Consider the following 23081-nt stretch of genomic DNA (forward strand, 5'->3'; position numbering starts at 1 on the left):
CTGAACATACACTTAGTTTCAACGAGTTAAAGAAAGCTTTATGTCAAGCTCCAGTTCTAGCTACACCGAACTACAGTAAGCCTTTTACACTTTTCGTCACTGAACGCGAAGGTACAGCATTATCTGTTCTCACACAAGATCAAGCAGGACAATACAAGCCGTGTGCTTATTTTTCGAGCACATTAGATCCAGTCGCCCAGGCTTTGCCTGCGTGCCTCAAGTCAGTTGCAGCCACAGCCCTAGCTATCAGACAAAGTGATTCCATAGTCTTAGGACATTCCTTGACAGTACAAGTTCCACATTCCGTGGAAGTTCTTTTGAACCGAACACAAACACAGCACTTGACAATTGCACGTTTAACAGGTTATGAATTGACACTGTTCCAGCCACACATAGAAATCAGACGCTGCAACGTCCTGAACCCTGCTACACTGTTGCCATCAGCTAGTTCAAATTCTGCCGCACACAATTGTGTGGAAGTAGTCAACATTACGACAAAGCCAAGACAAGACCTGACAGACATTCCGTTACTAGATCCCGACCTGACACTTTATGTGGATGGGTCATGTATGAGAACTAGTACAGGAGATTTAGTTGCCGCGTATGCAGTGACTACTGACACTGAAGTTATTGAGACACACCGCATTGACACTCTGTCCGCTCAAGCAGCAGAGCTAGTTGCTCTGACACAAGCTTGTATACACGCCAAGGAAAAGAAAGTTAATATTTACACAGATTCACGCTACGCATTTGGAGTCGTTCACGACTTTGGAGTGCTCTGGCAGGAGAGAGGTTTCATGACTTCTCATGGAACCAAAATTCAGCATGGTTTCCTTATCCAAGCTCTGTTAGATGCAATACATTTACCGACATCCATTGCTATTATGAAATGCAAAGCACATACGAAAGTTACTGACATTATTTCCCAAGGTAATGATCTAGCAGATCGCACAGCCAAGCTTACAGCACAGACTCCAGACATTCAAGTTAATCCGACACAGACACAAACTCCAGATCTGACTACATGTATGACAATTAAGGACCCTACCCAGGATGTCATAGATATCCAGTTACATGCTACTCCCGATGAAATCAAGAAATGGTCTGAACAAGGAGGGGTCCAGACAGATCAAGGATGGGTGACGAAGGGTAGAACCACATGGTTTCTCCCCGACTCTATGGTTCAAGTTATCATTAATACCGCACATAGTCCAGCACATTTAGGAGAAAAAGCAATGTTAGACAGTATCCAGAACATTTGGTTCAACAAGCATTTACGAGCTGCAGCCAAGCAGAAAGTCCGTACCTGTATGATATGTTGTCAGTTTAATCCAGGTAAAAGTGTCCCGGTGGAACAAGGTGGTTTCCAGCCTCCTGACCACCCTTTTGAGGTCCTCCAGATGGATTATATTCAGATGGAGCGATGTCGAGGTTTCAAGTATGTCCTTGTAGTTGTATGCGCTTTGTCCAGGTGGACAGAAGCATATCCAGTCCCAGATTACACAGCCGCGACCACTGCCAAGCAGTTGGTTCGTGAGTTTTTCCCTCGATATGGACTCCCTAGAGTCGTATATTCTGATAACGGTCAGCCATTCTCCTCAGAGTTAATGAAGCACGTTTCCCTGTTGTTAGGGTACCAGTGGAAGTTTCATTGTGTACGCCATCCTGAAGCAGCTGGTCTGGTCGAGAGACATAATCAGACTCTGAAAATCCGAATTGCCAAAATATGTAAAGAGAAAGGTGTGGACTGGCTAGTAGCTCTGCCAGTTGCTTTGTTTTATATGCGCATGGTCGCACATTCCAGATCAGGTCTGTCCCCGTATGAGGTCGTTTTCGGCCACCCCCCTAACATGTGGGGTACTCCTAGACCCCGAAGTATTACTGATGTTTCATGTAATATGCTGACAGATTACCTAGCTTCCTTGATGTCTGCCCTCAACTCATGTCGTTCACAGGTTGCCGCCGCATTTCCAGACAATACCGAGGTGGCACCGCATGAAATCGTTCCAGGTTCAATGGTCCTCGTACGTAACTTCGACAGATCAAGTCCGCTGGAGCCACGTTGGAAGGAGCCCCGTCAGGTCCTCCTCACCACCCGTACAGCCGTGAAATTGGAAGGACGCCGCGGCTGGGTACACCTTTCGCACGTCAAGAAATTCTACGGATTAAAGCCGGTCTCCAAGAACATTTCCCAGGATTTAAAAACTTGTCAAAACATTGTTCCTAAGGACTGTCCCGCAAATGACATTGGCACAACCCCTCCCCTGTTAGAGAAAACTCCGCAGCAGGAGTATAAGCAAAAGCTACGGTCTAGTAAAATAAGTCAGCCAGTTTGATTGTCTAAGTCCTCCCCTAGGTGAAACGGTTAGACTGTTTCTGACATGTATAAAATAGACCCCCATAGTGAGAGAGTTAGTCAAAACTCAATCCGATGTATCGTTTTTCTAAGTTTCATATTATTTCTCAGCCTTTTGACTTCCTGCACTAGTTACGCATTTTTTCTGTGTTTTCCAGTTCCTCATGTAAATAAGCATTCTAATATTACAGTAGAGCACACGTTTAGTGATCTGCCTCCTCATGAATATTCATACCGCCTCGCTATGCGTAACAATACTTTTATCCGCATGTTGCATTATTCACACCAGACCAGCAATGCCACTAATTGTTGGGTGTGTGGTCGACTCCCCCCTTTCCAGACGTCAAAGGGAGTTCTGCCACTCTTTCCTTATCCTTTTTCACATAATGGTTCGTGTGGAGCATGGTCCACGTTAACGTCATCCTCAACAGATATGTCTTTTCTTAACAGCACATGTTTCCCAGACAAGCATGGTCCCCCCCACAGAACAGGTTTAGATCTAGAAAATGAAGTGTACAATTTAGGTAACTATTCGTCGAATTTTATGGTCCTGAATGTTCAGTCTGATACTACTCCAGACTCACCTGCTATTTCAGTATTACCAGTCAAAGGCGAATTATGTGTCCGAAATAATGGTTCCGTACATGTAGGACATAGTGATTGTACTACTATTGTCAAGTATAGTGACAGTGGGAAATCTATTTTTAAAGCTTCACGTCATTCTTATTTTGTTTGTGGTCAAACTGCATATGTTCGTCTGCCCCTCGATTGGGAGGGAACCTGTTACATTGCCTTCCTACTGCCACCTGTTTTTCTAGCCCCACCTGACTACCATAGGAATTCCTACCTAGTACATACTAGACACAAGAGAAATCTCCCGATTGTCGACTATACTGAAACTGCTGCAGAGCAATTCATTGATATTGATAAAGGTGTTTTCCCTTATTTAGGTACAGTTGTAAATAGTAAGCTAATCCGTAGGTTAACAAGAACCCTTGAAGCTGTAGTAGATGAGACTGCCTCCGCTCTAGGTAACTTAACCGAAGAGCAATCCTTTATGAGAATTGTTGTGCTCCAGAATCGTCTCGTCCTTGACGTCATACTGGCCGATAGGGGCGGGGCCTGTAGACTCATCGGATCCAGTTGCTGCATTTTCATTCCAAATAACGCGCCGTCTGTTTATTCAGCTATAACCAGACTTCATAAAATTGCCCATCTGTTACACCAAGATCCAGGCACCTGGACATGGTCCGGTTGGTTCTGGAATATAATTTCCGCCTGGGGATGGAAAGTCCTGTCCTTTCTAGGTATCGCAGTAGCGATCATATTCAGCTGCTGCCTCTGTATACAATGTGGCCCTGCGATTTGCGGCATGTGTGCTACCTCTTGTATTCCTAGTCCCAAGCCTCGTTCCAAGACAATTCGAGATGAACAAATGATACTGTATGAAATGATAGATGGTATCATGAATATTGATGTTTCCTGATGGAAACGTAGTGACAAGGAGGGAATGTGGAAAAGTAAATTTTGCCATGTTCTGTGTCCCTACGTGTCATCCATCATATGTTATGTGCATATGTACTCCCCATGTCTGATTAATGACGCAATTACAGTTGTGTCCCCCTCTAGTATGACAGTTTCCAGTCCTCGTGAATACTACGAATATCAGGCCTATGTAAAGTTATGTTGCCACGTTTCTCAGTGTGCACGTTATTCCATTCTAAAGTCCCCGTTTCTAGGCCTCAAAAGGGCCTGGACATCAGATTCAGCTCCTGTCTCCTGAAACCTCGCTGAGGAGGGATACAGCCCCCACCTGTATCCTCGACCCTTCACTTACTTCCTGCCTCGCAGTGCCCGGTGCAGCCTGGCTCTGCCTCTGAGTCTGCCAAGACTATGTTATGATTCCAGCTATCAGTTTAGTCCTCCTTCTCTGCATTCCCAAGCTACTGAACTACATCAATAGTTTCCGTCATTGTCTAGCCTTCACGTCTCCACGTTAGAGAAATATTGCATTTAATGGTCATTTAATATTCTTCATCACGCACTACATGTAGAATAATGCATGGTCCAGTCTTAGAGTCTGTTAGCTTTTCCCCTCATGACTTCTAGTTTATATCAACATGTTCCCTAAACATTAGATACCAGATAGGGTTTAGGTACATGTCGCTCCGACCCTCCAGACTTCAGTCTCTGCTCCTAGCACAGAGTTCATAGCCCCCAGCTTCTCCTAGTAACACGTCATTGCCAGTTTGCGCGCACCATCAGGTTAGAGGTCCCGGCTCCTTAGGTAGCCCCCTCCAATGTTTCCGCCCCATTCATGACATATTCTGTTACGTTTGCATCACATGTCTGTGTATACGCCCCGTTACACCTCTTTTTGCCCTTATCTTTCGCGACTGCTACGCGTCACGCCTTCTGCTCCACCCACTGCTACGCCTACTGCAATGTAATGCTATGTGTTTGCGTTATGTATATATGCTCATGTATTGTTATTAAAAGTCAGCGCGCTCATCCCAGATCCAGCCCCAGCAGCTGCTGGGCCCTGTCATCCTATTCCTATGCAGGTTGTCCTGTTCCTGTCCTTATGCTGTATTAAACCTGCAAAAACTCCTACTACCTCGAATCTTGACTCTTATTTATTGAGCTATCTGTTATGATATATGTCTAGTCAAAAATAGGGTATTATTTATTTATTTACCACAGCTCTGCAAAATGAATACTACCCGATACAGGCATCGGTCTTCCGCAGGATTCATGCAGATTTGCGATCCTTCCTCTGGTTAGGTAAACACGCCAGAGTGGCTCTGTCCACTCTCCAGAGACATCAATACAGCGGTGGGATCTCACTTCCTAATCTAGAGGCCTACTACTGGGCGGAACATTTAACGCCAATAAATGACTGGCTCCATGCCCCAGCTGATCACCCAACATACGCACTAGAAAGAGCTACAATGTCGGCCAAAAATCCACTGTGTTTCCTCTATGGCACTCCGGGACGGGCCTCCCTCCTCCCGGCCCCGTTGGTGACGCTGTCCGCGTGGAGGAAGGCTAACAGGCGCATGGGATGGGATAAGAAGCCCACATGACAGACGCCACTGTGGCATTGCCAGTGGTTAACGGAACTCCACAAACTACGAGGTTTCCAGAGGTGGGATGATATCGGCATTTCCACTATAGGGGATGTAATTGCCAAGGGGAAGTTCAAATTGTTTCAGGTCCTTAAGTCAGACTTTGGGCTTCACGACACACAACAGTTTAAATATATCCAACTTCGGCACGCTTGGCAGGCCCAAAATATTGCGCTCGTAGATATCCCTGAATATGCACCTCTAGAGGGGAGGCTCCTACAGGAGCAGATGCCGGGGAAGGCAGTCTCCCTGACGTATAAGACTTTAACTAACCATATGCTGGGGGACTTGGCAAAGCTCAGGGCCACTTGGGAGGCGGAGGTGGGAGAGATGGAGGACTTGGACTGGGACACAGTGCTGATGCATCCCCGGGAGGTAGCTATCAAGTCCAGATTGCGACTGATTCAGTTGAATATACTCCATAGAACCTACTATGACAGGCAGCGGCTATGCAGAATGGGGAAAGTTGAGGACCCTACCTGCCTTAGATGCACTCAGGAAATTGGGGGATTTTACCATACGGTATGGTCCTGCAGTGTCATACAAGCATATTGGACCCAGGTGTTCAAAGAATTGGAGGAGGTCCTAGAGGCCCCGATCCCACAAGAGCCCAAACTAGCTTTATTGGGCATGACCAACGAGGTGGACCTGACACGTCCCCTTCTTATATTCCTGGTCCTGGCGCTGGTAGTGGCAAATCGAGACATTGCAAGGCACTGGGGAGCGGCAGAGCCCCCCGACATGGAGGAATGGAGAAGGGGGCTTGATATTTACATGGCAGCCGAACGGGTGACCTATAAGGCCAGGGGTTGCCCCCAAAAATTCCGTAGAGTTTGGTCTAAGTGGTGACGATATCGGGGACTGGATGGAGGGTTGTGAAGGTAGGCCTCCCTGGATGAGGGTGAGAGGGGGGGCCGGGACTGCTGGGACAGTGGCACTGAGAAGTTGTTAATTACTACTGCACTTGCAGACTGTCGTAAGATGCCTACGAGTTGTGATGCGGATCCAGAAAGCGACATATCTGGCATGGGCGTGGGTGGGAGGGTGTGGCTGCTGCTGGGTTTTTTCTGCATTTAATTTGATGGGACGTAAATACCTGTGTTTTTCACTGTTCAAAGGGGGGGGTTCTTCAGCAAAAGAAAAAACTGCAGAGGTTCAGTATGGCCCTTGAAATGCGTTGACTGTACACTGGTCTACACAAAAGCGCTTGATTGAAAATTGCCGCCCGACCTCCGGGGTGTGGGCTAAATGGCCGTGTATCCACTTGCTGTTAATGAGAGGCGCTGTTTATGGGTAGTGAGGGTGCCTTAAGTATTTGTTACTTGATCTCTGTGATTCTGCAATAAAAATTAAAAAAAAGAAAAAGACAATGGATACGAACAGACCAGGGGGTATGGCCCAACCCAACCTTGTCCGACCACGGACGGCCACAGACGGCCCCGCCCTTGACCCGAGCTTCTCGCCCAACACTCCCCTGATGTCACAAACCGCCACAGAAAGTACAAGTTCCCCACTGGCTTTGACGGCGATGCGGGACCCGCGAAGCGGGTCCGGCGAGCAGTTGGTGGGTAGAGCAGGTGAAGAACAGAGGAACAGCCCACTCAAAGATCCAGACAAAGAGGTCCACTCAGGACAAGGTCAGTGCGCTGGTAATCCCACAATGCTGTTAGTAGTAACGGGTCCCTCAACTTGCAAAGAAACAGCTGCAGTGAGAGCACAAACCCACTGAGCTATCTTTCCATCACTGATACAGTTACGAAATGGAAAGAAACAATCTTTAAGGTTGGGAAAGTTTCCCCTTCTCTGCCCAAAGGAAAGCAACAATCGAGGGAGTACAGGCAGGCCGAGGAGAACGGTTGATTGCCTCCTATTCCGGATTTTAGTTTGCCTCTTTCTTGGTTAATTTGAAGAGAACAGGGTTAGCAAGACCCAGTGTAAGTGGGCACTATAATACAGGCGTGCTGTTTCAATAGGCCTTCCTTTTCCGCAGCGCTGCGAGCCTGAAATGATATAGAGCTACATAACACCGAATAGCGCCGAGAAGTGTGTGTTTTGCCTCCTCTGCCCCAATTACACAACTTGCCAACATCGGAGAGCTTAGAATGTAAAATTAGTAAGTATGCAATGTATGTAAAAAGACAAAAAAAGCTTGTTCCGAGGATAAGTGCCTAGAAGCGAATCCAGGTGCATACAAGTGTTGAGTGTATTCCCTATGGACTGCTGTGGTAGTACTGGGCCCTTCAGAAGAGTATGTGCCATAGCAGCCGCAGGGGAAAGGAAATATTAAAATATCTGGGCAAAAAAATGTGTATTAAGGACCTGCGTTGATAAAACGAACTGTCGGTGATCTGCTCCCTCCCCCAACAAAGTTATCATCAACAGTCCAAGAGAGCCCCCACCCCACCCCCACCCCCATCTGCCGGGGAGGCTGCGGTATTATTGTGAAACCCCGGACAGCCCCTCGGTTTTCCGTGTTGAGCCGCTCCTGCGTGCACGGAGTTCGCCGCTTAGAAGTAGGCCGACATTCATTCATCACCACAGATTTCAAGAGTTTAAATTTTAATAGCAATAAAGACAATGTTAAAAGCATAAATAAAATCAATTTCACTTCCCCGCGGGCCGCTTTGTTTGCATGTATTATGCGAAGAGCTGAATATTAAACTGTTAAACTTCCCTCTTGTGGGCAGGCCGGGGCTGAGTTTAGGGAACTCGACAGCACAGCTCCGAAGAAGAGGGCACAATAGTTCTAGGCCGCGAGTCGTGCCCACTGCATGCGTGTCCCTCAGTCAACACTGATGGTATATAATATTGGGACCCTTTCCGTTGGGCCTTTTGCAATTTTTAGGTCGAGCGACCTATCTCAATGCGCATGCGCATTGAGCGGGAGCGAGATATATAGGGGCTTAAATAAGCTTTACCTAGACTGGCGATTGACTGGCGATTTGATGCTGTGCCCGTGCGCTTTTAGGTCAATGCGCAAGCGCATTGACCTAAAATGCGCGTGCACATCATCAAATCGCCAGTCAATCACCAGCAGCACTCCTCCCACACCTTTGAAGTGAAGCTTAGCTTCACTTCAAAGGCCCCTGCTGCTTCACACCCTCATGCCGCTCTCCCCGCTCCGCCCCCTCCCGCTGTGTCGCATTTCTCCTTCCCCCTCCCCACAGCAATGCCCTCCGCCGGCCGTACTTTCACTTTGACGGCCGCAGGCCATCTCTCGTGTTTCTCCTTGTTTTAATCTCATATATATTCTTGTTTTATCCCGACTATTTTTATCTTGCGTGCCTTCTTCCATCTCTCTCTTCCCATCATTCTTTCATTATCACCTACTGTTTTCTCTTTCCATATTTATTCTTGTTTACTCTCTCTTTTCTGTTTTTATCGTGTTCCTTCTTCCATTTCTCCCTTCCTTATTTTCCGCTCGCCCCTTCACATTTCCCTCTTTTGTTTCCATTCTCCTTTAGCTCTCATTTCCTTTTTTTCTCCATTCCTTCCTTTCATCTTTGCCGATCTTGCTTTTATCTTCGCTGCCAACATTTTTTTTCTAAACTCATTTTTTCACGAGAGTTTATGCAGTGTTTAGTAGCTATGGAAACAAATGCAGATGTCTGCTTCTACAGTCCTCGCCGTGCACACTGCTTCTTCCTGCCAAGATAGGACAGTAAATGGTTCCTTTTGAAGATGGGAGCACCTACGGGTGCCCCTTTTCATTCACGATTAAAAGTGTATAATTATAATGATACAATTTACAACCATAGGGGAGTTCCAAAGGCCAAACCAGACTGCTTGTATAAAAACTGAATTTACAAAGAAACTAGGCTGCTATGAAGAGATTTGTTTTATGCTCATGGACAAGCCACCTTTTTAGATGTCCGCTACGGATGGCCATGGTTCATCCGTGTTTACCCTTGTAACTTTCAATGCCCCCCCCCCCTTTCAATCGGCCGCCACGGGCGGCAAGCCTAACAGAGATCTCGCCAGCACCTCCATAGCACTGCCTTTATTAATGGTGTAAACACAGCTGCCATCATTTCAGATCAATCAAACCCAGTCGGCCGGGATGCCTCTGAATCTCACTGAGTGAACCACCGTCCACGTTGTTTGCCTCTGTGCCTTCACTGTTTTACATAAACAAGCATTGGCATAGCCAATAGGTCTCGCTTTTGGGACCTTATAAGTTTTTAGCCACACAACAGTTAATGTTGTTGCACCAAGGACATTGTGGTGCATAACTAAATACTTAGAAGGGCCCAAAAGCGAGACCTATTGGCTATGCCAATGCTTGTTATATATAGGCAGGTGACCTTTGTTAGTGTTGGCCTCAGTCAACAAATGTCAGACATCAAGTGGACACATCAGGGCACCTTTTAAAACACAAGTAGAACTCGAGCCAGGAAATAAACATGTTATGACCGCTTCTAGACAGAGGGGGAAACGGGTGAGGAGGAGGGGGGTGCAGGAGGGACATGTGAATTTGCTACACTTTCATTCTCTAAAGCAAAGGAGAGGATAATTATTTCAACATGCTGGAAACAGCTTCCACGAGGTGAGATGCCCACTGTAAGAACGCAGAACACTCCTGAGTGCAGAAATCTGAGTTATTTTCACAACTCACTGGGGTGCAATGTATCCTGGGGGTGGTCAATGGGATGGCAGGGGTTGGAAACCCGCTTCAGAAAATAGGGTGATATTTTCCGCCTTTGGGATTCAAATTAGAAATAAAAGATAGTTTCTGCTCAATGTGGACAGCATTATTAAAATTATTTTAATTAATTAGAGTTCCCCAGACTGAGATGGAGAAATACAATAAAACGCCCAGCAGTATATAATTAGGGCCCGTGAACACAACCAGTTCGCAGGAGAGGGCAAGAGTGTGTCAGTTTATGAACTCAAACTGTTTGTTTTGTAAAGCGCCAACTTGCAACAACAATACGTTTGACGATGGAATGCTGCAAAGCAACGGTGCCCGGCTGCTTAGCGTGTAGTGGGTGAGTGGATGGAATGAACGGGATGATGTAAATGATATAACGTGCAAATCCTAAACTCACATGTAATGCTGCGTTTCATTGCAATTGCAAAAATAGCATTTGATGGACAGAATGTAGAACGTCATACATTCACCACAGTACAGAGATCTGGGCCTAAATCCATGTTTTTTTTGCTCGTCCATGCCGTTCCAGTTTGAACCCAGCCATATGCAAATCAGTCTTGACCCTGTGCCTCATGGGAACAGTCCAGCCCGAACTGCAAAGCCAGGTCCTTCCTAGACTGGAAACTGGGGTGGCGTAGTGGGCAAAAGAACAATGGATTTAACCCAGATCTTTTGACTGGGGGAGAATGTTTGCATTGTCAGCATTCCGTCCATCATTTGTCTGCTATAACACTTTTCACCCTAAGTGGGATGGGTATGCCCAGACGTGGGTCCCTTGCTCAATGTGCCACTGGATTCAAGCTAGCCTGGCTGAATAAGGGTGACATACCCTGAAACCGGTCCCAGGATGCTTGCTTCCGGTCCAAGAAGGACCTGGCCTGGCGGTTCGGTCTGAACTTTTCCCATGAGGCACAGGGTCAAGGCTGATTTGCATATGGCTGGGTCCTAACTGGGGTGGCATAGTGGGCAAAAGAACGATGGATTTAACCCAGATCTTTTGACTGGGGGAGAATGTTTGCATTGTCAGCATTCCGTCCATCATTTGTCTGCTGTAACGCGTTTCATTGTAAAGCGCTCTAGTACCTAGTACCTGTGGATAAAATGTGTGCTATATCAGACTGCACAAATAACAGCATAGACCTAAAACTACAGGCGCTCCAGAAAACAGGTAAAAACGGAACCTTTCAAACTCACTCACAAGTGAGTACTGCTCGGAAAAGAGGTTGTGGCTGATTAACATAGATACTAGCGACCCTTGGGAGCCACCATGCAGACCTCCCCCCCCCCCCCCGCCAAGACCTCCAGTGCTGTGAGCCCCACAAAAGCAAACAAGCAGCGCGTGCTGAAAATATACTGCTCCTTGAAGGGCACGTAGACCCATTTTGGCGGTAGCACACTGGCGTGCACGGGGATGGGTCAGTAAACATCGTTGGATGAATGAGCAGTGACGGGAATGCGTTCCCGATGCCTGAGCGAGAGGGAGGGGGTAGGGGTAGTATAGAGAGCACTATGGAAGTGTAGGTGAGACTGGCACAGAGAGGGTTTTAGATGGGTCTTCGAAGGTGGGGGTGGCACAAACTGAGTGGTAGGTGTATGGGAGAGCGCAGTCTGCCCATGCACTCTGCAACATAGTAAAACAAGTCTCTGAACAATAGAAGCGACAACCATCCTGTGCAGGAAGAGGCTTGCAGGGCCGACCAGATGCACCTGAGCACTGCCAGTGCCGACATGTTATCTATGGCTGCTCCCAAAGTGGTTCCAATCAGGGCTTGAATGAATCACGCCACTGTGGGAAACAGGACCCGGGCGCTGTTAATTTTATTCACATGGAGGCCGGCCCTGCCGCCGCCTGGACAAAGACTCCCTCCCTGCCCACCAGACCCCCGGAGCAGGACCACTGGGCAGCAGGGAGGGTGCCAGGAACAGCATGAGGGAGCAGTCTGCAGTCTGAAGTACAGGGGACTCCCTTTGTGTTCAATGAGGGCTGAAAAGTCAAGCAGCAATCACTAAGATTTATAGGCAAAGTGTGGTTATAGTAAAAAAAAAAAAGCATGTTTATTACACACAAATCCCAGTATTGGGAGGGGGGGCTTTCAGTGAACACAAATACACGTGAAAGTGTGCTGTTTATGGGCTCATAGATAACTGAGGCTTAAGTATAAAAATCATTCCGCAGCGCCCCTTGGTTACAGTTCTATCTCCAGCGCCATGAGGCAACCGAGGCATCTTGCTCCGCTAGATAGGACTGAACTAATCCAATAACCTTGAAGAGTTCATCTCACATGCGGCAATCGTTTTAATATAGAGGTAAAGAAGACCACAAATCATGCGCTTCGATGCGTCCTCGAGGGAATGAAGCGCTATATAAATTAAAGAACAATGCAACGCTTCCAATATTTCACGTGATGAGTGTTGCGCTAATCAAGTCGACAGAAGGCGCTTCTACTAGCAGATGCAAACATAAGCAAGCATACAAAAAAAAGTGCGGCAAGTTAATACTAAACCTTCTGTGTCACGCCACGGTAGGAGATCCAATCCCGCTGGGCGTTGCTAAAAGGAGACAGGATGGCAAAAAGCAGCGATTGACATGCCTTCCGTGCAATCATTGCACAGCCTTTGGCATAATTCGTGACGCCAAATGACGCGCACAAATCAAAACTGAAGGCGGAGCTGAGACGAGGCTTCTGGAATCGAATCTAAGAAGTCGCGTATGACGAGAACAGCGCATGTGCTGCTTATGTCAGGCCGAGACCTAAAAAGGAAGGGGTGGTTTGACCATACTTGCACTGAAGCATTAAAGCCATTGAAATAAGCCTTAAAATGCAATAAGAGAGATAATGTATTAATTAAAAACCTAAGATATAATTACAAACTTGCCCTTGATATTAAGAAAAGGGAGCTACAAGAGATAGCATGGGATAAACTCTCCATGGCCGTAAATATGGCAAATACTAAGCTATTTTGGGATACTGTAAATATGCCGTTTTTGAAGGATGATTCATTCCCGGAATTATTATCTTACATTTCAAGCAAAGCTTGGTATCATATTTTAGGTGTATTTTTAATTCAACAGGTGTTGCTACATCCATGGTACCTAACCTAAAACAGAGTGATGGCATGTCATATCATTAATATTACAGTGGAAGCAGTCCAGGAAGGACTGAGGGGCAGTAGGGGAGGGAAATCGCCGTACCCTGATGGAGTACCAATTGATGTTTATAAAGCCGAGCCCGATTTGTGGGTGCCAATTCTTACAAGGGTTTTTAATCAAGTGGTGACATAGTGCATACCCCAATTATGGGGTCAGTCAGTTATTGTCCCCATCTAAAAAAAAGGAGACAGGTCAGAAGCTAAAAACTACTGTCACATATTACTTTTAGATTCATAAGTTAAAGTGATGAGTAAAGTTTTATTACTGCGACTGGAGTAATGGGTAATTGATAATGATATACTTTCTCCAGCACAATATGGTTTTAGAAGTGGTTTAGGACCTATAGAACAATGTATTAATCTAGAGTTGTTAATAGGCAAGTATATACGTGCTAAAGAAGGAAGAATATACCTATGCTTTGCCGAACTAAATAGTGCCTTTGACTAAGTTGATCATACCATGTTGGGGCCTACTTTACTTAACTTGGGGGCACCTAAATGCATCATTCATTTTCGTGCAAGGTTTGATGAAACGTTATCTTGTAGAATGAGATATGGACAACAGGGCGAATGCACTTCAATTACTGAAGTAAAACGTGGCATTTGCCAAGGGTGTGTCCTTGCCCCCTTACTTTTTTTGCTTTTTATTAATAAGATTGATAAAGTGTTGAAGTTGGAGAAGGCAGATGCACCATTAATATCTGGAAATCCCATACCGATTTTATTATACGCAGATGACGCAATACTACGGTCTAGGACCCCGGTCGGCTTACAACGACCCATGGATAAATTTAGCATGTTTATAGGGGAAAGAAAACAAACTGCTAATTAATAAAACAAAAACGTTTATTATGATACGTGGTACCAAAACAACAAAATCTAAAACCTTTTCTATTGACAGCACCCCAGTTCGAACTGTTAGAACATTTTGCTATCTAGGGGTAACTTATACCAGTAATGGGAAATTGAATCAGGAATTAACTAATGTTCGTTTCAAGATGGCTAAGAATGCACATGGGTTTTTAGATTTGCTTCTAAATTAGGAAATTACCCCGTAAAGTAAATGCTGACAATGTATAAGACAAGAGGTGTCACTACAGCTTTATATGGTGCGGAGGTATGGGGTTTTCATTGCAGCCAGGCCCTACAACATGTAGAAAATGCCTTTTTAAAACGTCTCTCAAATCTACCTCCTTCAGCTTCGACTGAGCTAATACAACGGGAGGTGGATCTGACATACCTAGTAGATTTAACCTCTATGCGGTCACTGCTGGTATGGAGATAGATATGGGCTAAAGAAGAGACAGTTTTTACTAGATCCATCATTAAAGATTGTTTACTCCTCGAGAAAAAAATCACATAACCTGTGGTTAAAATATAATATGGATACATACAGCAAGTTATTTAATATCCAGATTTCTGATAACCCGGGTACAGAGGTCTCCTTAAACAAAAAGGAAATTAAGGATCCATTCTTGTTAAGCAAAAAAGAAAATCGTAAGAGTATCATAGAGAAACAATCAAGTTTTAAACGTTATCAATCAATTGAATCCAAAAGAGGCATACAAGATTATTTGATTATAGTGCATAAATCTTCGCATTGTTATGTGCGGACTAGACTCAGACTAGGCATAGTACATCACCTAGTTGCATTTCCAGTTATGAAAACATGCCCCTTAGATTCTACCCCCTGCCCCTGTGATGAATTTGCACCAAAGTACTGTGCATGTCATGCTCTTTTGTAAATTGTACTTGTATGTTAGATGTTTTTTGCTAAAACCACTTTAAGCTCGCATCATTCTGCTAAGAATTTGCTTTTTGCACTGAACTTGCGATCATGTAGCTTTATATATTTTAAAAACAATTAATGTCAGGAAAGGTATTCTTACAATTAATTGACCAAGAAAAGATATATGTGAGACCGCATAATGTTGATAAGTACAGCTACTGTTCTGAATGGTCATGGAACTTGCTTTCATGCTGTGGTATTAATTTTATAAGATATATTACCATTACTGTCTTCTATGGTTACGGAACTTGCGACTAATTATATCATTGATTTTAAATGTGTATTTTTTTTTACCTATGTAAATGCTTTTATGGTTGTTCTAACAAACCGAATAAAGTATTTTGAATCAAATCGAAATAGCTCCCACTCATGTCAGTTTTAACGTCCTGTGCCTCAAAGGGAACCCCTGCCCTCAACAAGACATCTGACCCACGCGCGAACGTGGAATATGTAGTGGCGAATACTTGACCCCTCCTTTTGGTGCGCATTTTCTTGGCATCTGGAGCGGTAAGGTGCGTCTTCTGTAAGTAAACTATGTCTGCCTTCCGGCAACGGAGCTGCATCAGGACTCTATGCTTGTGAATTGATCCCGAAACCCTTACATTACAATTGGCTATCTAATAGTGTTGTGGTGCAGTTGACAGGAGAGTGTAGTAGCACCAGTCGTGGTTGCAGGGGAACTCTGATCATATGATATGCATGGTCGGCAGAGAACCAAATACAACTACAAAAGTGATGTCACAAATACCAGGTCCAACGGAATCTCACTTCCCACCAAAAAAAGACAATCATTAATTAATACTGAATTGCTTGCAGAGGAGGACCAACGGCCTTGAATAAGGAGTTGGTTGTGTTTCAAGGATCACTCCCAATGTGGGGCCCACGAGAATCATATTACTAGATTGGGATCATAAGCCAGCAAAGAAATACCCCCAGATTGAGGAATCCCAACAACTTGAATGTGATAAATACAGAGAATGCATGTAAGCAGTGGTTAATTTGTAAAAACAAATAGGTGCTGGCGCTCTCGTCAGGAGGCAGCTGGCATCAGCCCATTTCTCCTGTTAGCGCTGCCTAGAACAGAACTTACTACTTACCATGAAAGTGGGGAGAGGATGTAGCGTAATAGCCAGAGCTGTCAACTTTACAGCTAGGGAACCAGGTTCGAGTCTCGGTGTCGGCTCAACATCCTGTGATTCTGGAAAAATCATGTACTCTTCCCGTGCCTACCATAAATAATGAGTCCTTAACTGGTGCTCATGAAAAGCACCAGTGTTGATGATTAAGTGAAGGTGCTGAGCACCGGAAACCACTGGCTCAAATTAAGTACTGCATGTGAGGGTTATGGCTGATTTTGTGGAGTAGAATTGCTACACCCCGTGAACCTGGGAGTGACTCACGCGGAACACCATATCATAACCATATTTAGCTAATAACAGGCACTTGTTGCCCATCAGTTGGGTTTCTTGAAGCATCAAGACTGCCTGGGTGTGTCTGTACACAAATCAGAGGACTGCTCCTCTCTTGACATGATCAAGGAGCCCATTAATATTCCAGCCATAGTCTGGAAGGCCGACAGAGTTGAGGTGGACTAATGGGAAGGAGTAATGGGTGAATGAGGGGCCCGGGCAGGAATCACATCCCTTGGTCTGAAATAGCACTGTAGAAAACATTGCTGAATCATAAAAACACTAGGACAACCAAACCCAACTGCCCCCCTCTAAACTATAAGTATCTGTCGCCCAATTAACCAATCCACACCAATGAACAAAAGTAAAATGCAGCAAGTTATTCGTAAATGAGGCCCCTGACATAGCTGACAAGATAGGATTATGGGTTGCTGACAAATAGGGTCTGTGAGTGGTACGTGAATGCTGGCAAGAGCCTCGCAGGTGGAACCCTACGTGATGCCCCTCTCCCTCCCCCAGCAGTCACTCGCGACACGTCCCAGCAGCATTGAAATTCGAGTTGGTACTTCCAGGCCCCACGGCCCTCACTGAGACCAGGTGACTTTTCTTCTACTCAGTTCTGGCTGGGCCATCTATAAGTAAGATGATAAGGAAGAGTTATGTTGCATGCCCCTACTTTTCCCAGGTCCTTGTCTGGCATGGGGTTGGGCCTCAAGGTACGTTGTTCAGTTTCCCATTTCCATGTTGCCTCGTGGGTATCAATGAACAAAGTCTTAGAGTTATGTATGACTTTAAGGTTAGCGGGAAACAAGAGCATGTACTGCAGGTGCGGGCCCACAGTTTTTGCTTTAGTGACACAAAGGATTTGCCTGCTGATGAAGTTACCCGGTATAGTCTGGGAAGATCATGATTGTAGAAGATTGGAGCATTAGTGTTGCTGCACAGCTGGACGCCCTAAATTTAGAAACCTCTGTCATCAGAGAACTGTGTGCATGCTCAATAATAAAGCATGCTGAAAGCAAGTTCGGCGAGATCCATTCGGTGTCCAGCTTTCTAGGAAGCTTTCCAGGTAAGAGCCCTCTGACCTATCTGGAAATCCTATGAATTGGAGGATTCTCCGTCAGGTGTGATTTTCATCGTCCTCAATTCGTGTAACACAGCAGTCGGGCGCACCACCTTAGTATGGAGTTCATGTAGAGTGTCTTCCAATTCTGAGATACGTTCTTCTGCTCTGGAAACGGTCAAACACATTATGCAAACCTTGGCATTAGTGAGTCTTTGATGCCCACATCCCCAATCTTGGTCTCTAATGCGGTCTGTGATTTACAGATGGCCTGCAAAATTGCACCAGAGTCTACAGAGTCTGGAAGTTAATGGGGAATATGTCCAGGATCTGTGTGTTTGGGGGCCCCAAAGGTGGGGTAGTGAATTTATCCATCTTCAAATGGATCTGAGAAACAGTTGGTTTATGACGCCCTACACTGGGGAGCCAGGGCAGGCTTCTTCCCCATGTCCAATGCGTTGCCTCAGGGCGGTGTCAGCAGCTCTGTGTTGTTGCTCCCAGGGGCCCCTAACTCAGAGTTGGTAAAGCACCCCCACTAGCAATGCGTGTCTGGGCACTGCCACTGCCCAATTTAGGTCTCAACTCACATTTCCAGCATGAGCAGCCGAAAGCCAGTCAGCATGTACCAACCCCCAGGAGGTCGGGTGCAAGAAGGCGAGTGGGGGGGGGGGGGGGGGTGAAGTACGAGTCACCAGGTCACCTAGTGCTTCCATGACTGAGCCCCTGCATCCATAGCCCCTGCAGGCCTTTTGTATCCTCTGGTTCAGTCACACAGCAGCCTCAATGAGACAAGGAGTGGGGAAGGACAGTCAACAAGAGGAGCCTTCAGTTACTCTCCCAGGTGCCGCCGCCCGCTGCCTCCTGGACCACAGTCAGTTCATGTCAGGCACTCCTGCTACATCACCAAACCCCCAGGCCTTCAAGGCTGTCACATGCGGCCACCACCTGCATCAGTTAAGCCTGCTTCTTCTCCAGCAGGTATCCTGACTGTTTGGCCGGGAGGCAGGCCCACAGGCCAGGCCAGCCCCACGCATCTGCCGGGCCTCTGGGAAGTTTGCCACTGGGACGGGCTGGCCTAATCGTCCAATGTCTAGGCAGATCCAAAGGCACAGGGTGCCCGGCCACAGCAAGTGGGTGTCCTGACCCCACAAAGGGCCCCCCAAACACAAAAGCTAGCAGTGAGCATAGCCCAGTATGCTGGCCGCCTGGAACTCGTCATCTTATAGGTGACACGGTCAAGTTGTGGAGTGCCTCTCGACCGTCTTCTCGTTGATGCTACGGGCCCAAGTGAAGCACAGCAAATGGGTGAGAGCCCAATGGGGGACTGCTCTTTAGTCCAATGGTGGGTGTCAGAAACAGGGTTTTGTTGGATTACAGGCTGGGCTCCAAGAGCCTAAAATGGGTCTCCACCATCTTGGCTGACCAGGCCAATCCCCTGAAATTGCAGATTTAAGCAAATAATGACAGTTAAGTGACAGCCATATTTTGAACCCCCAATATACAATTTAACACATTTAACCTTGCACATTTAGGCCAATTAGTTGATATTATCCCCTGAACACATGCCATGATACCACAAAAGTGCTGTAATAAAGACATTATTCATTTTTTTAAATAAAGGAATTGAATGAATGTATGCACTTCACAGAGATGCACACATCGAGTAATATGTTTACCTGCTGAGGCTTGCCCTGTTGTTCTAGAGCAGACTTCATAGGTGCCATCTGGTACAATGCCTATTATTAACAAATATATAAGCAGTGAGAAAAAAACAACTACACTCATATCAAACAAAGCACTTTCTGAGCTCAGAGGTTTATGTTTTATTACCTACACAGTAAAAAATTAGATTTCAAATACTAAAATATGGTGAGATTGGTTTGCACTAACAAAAGAAGCAAAGGCAGAAACATTTCTGTACTTAACACTTAAAATTACTATAATTCTGTCACAGTTAATCATATTTGCACAAACAGATTTTTTCGGTATGACAAGATGCAATTGTTCAGCATACCAGTGTATCAAAAGTTTTTTCCTTGCAAAGCCACAAATATGAAGAAATAAAAAAATCAAAAAGTACCAAAATTAAACTCTAAACGCATTTGTTACTGACAATGCTGACACAAATGTTTGCGAATCACAATAAAAAGAGAGAGAGAGAGAGAGAGAGAGAGAGAGAGAGAGAGAGAGAGAGAAATGGCTTGAACCACTCCTGCTAAGCACAAAAAAATGTGCTGACTGCCCTTATCAGTTCACAACTATTTGCAAAGTGGAACCTGTCTGCAATGGACAGCTTCAACTGTGTGAATGAATAGCAGCTGTGGGCACTGGGTTGATGTGAGGAAATGGGTTGTATTATATGCTGTGGTTGTGTGATTTTGCTGTGTAATACGCTTACCAACCCCTTTAGGACTCTTAGGTTTTGCTTGTCAAATCGTCAGCTAAACCCTGGGTAGCTGTGACTCTGTGCGAGACTTACACGAAGGAACAAGTGTAAAGCCTTTAGACAGCAGCAAAATAATTGAAGAAGAAATCGTCAAGACACAAAAGAAATAAGACACCAATTTTTTTAAAATAGACTGTATTTTTATGTATTTTTCAATCAATCAATCATTCAGCGTTTGTAGGGTGCAGCACTGTCACCCCTGCGGGTATCTGGGCGCTGGGGTACGAGGTCTCCGGCAAAAAGCCAGGTCTTGAGGCAATGGTGAAAAGAGGGAAAAAAAGAGCATAAAAAGGCAAAACAAACGGCAGAAAACCAAACAAGCAGAAAAGGCAAACCAGAGGGCAGAAAAACGAGCAGAAAAGGCAAAACAAAGCAGAAGAGGGCAGAAAAAAAGAGCAGAAAATGTCAAACAAAAGGAAAAAAAAGAGCAGGTAAAGGCAAAACAGAGGGCAGCAAAATGAGCAGAAAAGGCAAAGACAGACTGCAGAAAAACAAGCAGAAAAAGGCAAAACAGTGCAGAAAAACCAGCAGAAAAGGGCAAAACATAGCAAGAAATGGGCAGAGGAGGCACAAAAAGAGGGCAGCAGGCAGACAAGCAGCAGAGGTCGCAGACTGCGGGCAAGCAGGGCAAGAGAACTGTCAAAGGGGGAGCTGGCACGAGGACCTGTGCAATAGGGTCGTGCTACGGTCTCCATTAAGTAGGTTCGGGATGAGGGTGAAGCGCTGGGTGGCAGGAGGAGGGAAACAGGAGGAAGAGAGAAGAAAGAAACAGAAGAAGGCATTTTTAGACACCACAACAAAAAAGATTCGCGGAGGGTTATAGAGATATAGAACTTACAAAGTATAGTAAAATCAGTTATTTCACTCAACCGCAAACAAGTATTGGCAAATTCAATGAGTTGACACTTAGAAACGTTTTCACAAAACATTTGGGCAATTTGGAATGCGTTCACTTAGAGTCTCTTTAGGTGACAAACTCCAGTAGAAAGCCAGTCAGGGGGACCAGCCAGGTCCTCAGGAACAGTTACCTCAGCAGGTGAAGCAGCCTTCAGTCAGTTCCAGGGACCTTTGTCATTTGCAGGGCTTTCCAGGTCCTGAGGCAAGGGATGAAATATGCTAAAGATGGTTGAAGGATGTTGTGGATGCAATGTGGGTCTTGGTGTGACTACTCCTTGGTCCAGGAAGGGGGGTGAGGCAGTCCTCATCACAGGATCTACATCCTTTGAAGTCCTATTGGTGCTGGCAATATTCCAGTTGCCACTAGATTACCTTCGCCCCCATGTGCCAATTCATCTCGAGGTCCCAGCTGCACTTCAATGACACTCCAAGCTCATTAAACTCGGATGCACTTTTGTGCATCGGGTCCTTGTCCCTGGTGCTGAATGGCAGCGGTTGGCGGTGGGTTGAAGATTTTTGCTTCCAACGTGCCCGAGCAGGCTTCTTAGCTGTTGTGTCCCTATGCTGTGACAGGAGGCCAGCCCACAGATCTTAGGAGTCCCTTGGCTTTGGCTGGCCTCTGGAGACACAGGATGCACCGTCCCTCCCCTTTGCTAGTGACCGGTTTCAGCATGTGCAGTCCATGGCAGGGCAGCCTCTCTTTGCTTGTTCCAAATTGCAGCAGGGTAGACCTTCCTCCGTCCTTCTTTCAGTCCGGTCAATATCTGAGTTTGGGCTGCTAGGGGTGCCCTACTTATGCTCAGAAAATGTCCTCAGGGCAGGATGCGGTTGGTAGGAATGGGCTACCAATTTCCCTCCCACCTGGTAGTCCACTGGTGGTTCTCTGCCTGCCAGATCATAGCACATACTGAGTTCATCTTATGCACTGCCTTGCCATTCATCTTTCCCACATAACCCAAGAAGAGCTGGTCATCCAGTCTGAACTCATGTGTTCTATCTACGTAAAAGAAGACCACTGTCTTAAGGTCAAGAAGATTAAGTCTATCCTCTTTCTTTATTGGGTGTGGCAGAGAGAAGAAGGTTGGCAGCGTAATGGATTGGCCTTGGTTGAAGGGAGTAACCACCTTTGACAGGAAGGCAGCCCAGTTTCTTAACAACTTGTGATGAAAGGAGGAGGTGAAACGAGTTTTGACTCAACTCTTGCATTTCACTAACAAGTCAAGCTGACGTAATAGAGATCAGAAAGACTTCCGTTAATGTGAGTAAACGTAAAGGACAACTGTGCAACGATTCAAACTGTAAACACACAAGGAATGCAAGAACCAAGCTGAGGTCCAATTGAGGCATTATAAAGGGAGATAGGGGAAACATGTTTGTAAGCCCCTTTAACCACATGTGTGCTGCGGTCATTTTTGCCCTGTGCGGCTTTTTTTTAACAAACGCGTTACATGACGAGCTGAGCTCGTCATGAGCATGCGAGCGGCACAACTCATGACGAGCTCAGCTCGTCATGAGCATCGAAGGGGTTAAGAACCGCATTACAATGAGTGACAAACAGGAATGGCAAGTCAGGCAAACAGAGGAAAGCTGTTTAGGCTAATAAATAACCCTTTACAATACCCACTGCATACCCGGCTGTGCCAGCAAAAGTAGTATGTCAAATAGGTGGGCTTGAAAAGGATATATCAAGTTGTCTGCAGTCCGTTTGACAAACTTATTCCATCTGCTTGTGTATGCCGTTTTGTTGGAGTGTCTATGGGCACATAATATAAAATATTCCACATCAGGGGGTAGGGAAAAAGAACTTGGGTTGCCCTGTTCAATCTCACTTGTAGGTGAAAACAATGAAGTTTGAGGTGTAGAATTTGTCCTTGAAACGGCAAAACAAAATCTACCCTGTGAGGGAGACTGAGTGCAGGTCACAGAGAGAGGTGAATGAGTCTTCATACCACACCCTACATGGCACATCTGACTCAATAAGAATTACTTCGGTCTGGTTAAGGCAAGTCTTCCTCAAAAAGTGAAAAATCAGAGGAATGGGAGGGAAAACATAATAAAGCGAAAAGTTCCACTTCAACTGAAACTCATCCTCCAGAGCTACCTGCATCGGAAACTGGAGGGCACAGAATTTTCAGCAGTGAGAATTCATGTGAGTGGCAAAGAGGTCATTTTGAGGAGTTCTCCAGAGCTGA

The 23081-nt window shown here is 45.8% G+C and overlaps 1 protein-coding gene across 15 annotated transcripts in view; it reads right to left on the bottom strand.

Moving 5' to 3' along the window:
- Window positions 1–23081, bottom strand: part of BLTP1 (bridge-like lipid transfer protein family member 1) — a 2102388-nt gene that overhangs the window by 698723 nt on the left and 1380584 nt on the right. For all 15 annotated transcript variants that reach the window (XM_078676841.1, XM_078676840.1, XM_078676839.1 and 12 more), the window contains one exon: window positions 19223–19282. In XM_078676841.1, the coding sequence (XP_078532967.1) occupies window positions 19223–19282 (60 nt within the window). The remainder of the gene's footprint in view (window positions 1–19222; window positions 19283–23081) is intronic.

The sequence above is a fragment of the Lissotriton helveticus genome, chromosome 2_1, assembly GCF_964261635.1.
Source record: "Lissotriton helveticus chromosome 2_1, aLisHel1.1, whole genome shotgun sequence".
NCBI lineage: Eukaryota > Metazoa > Chordata > Amphibia > Caudata > Salamandridae > Lissotriton > Lissotriton helveticus.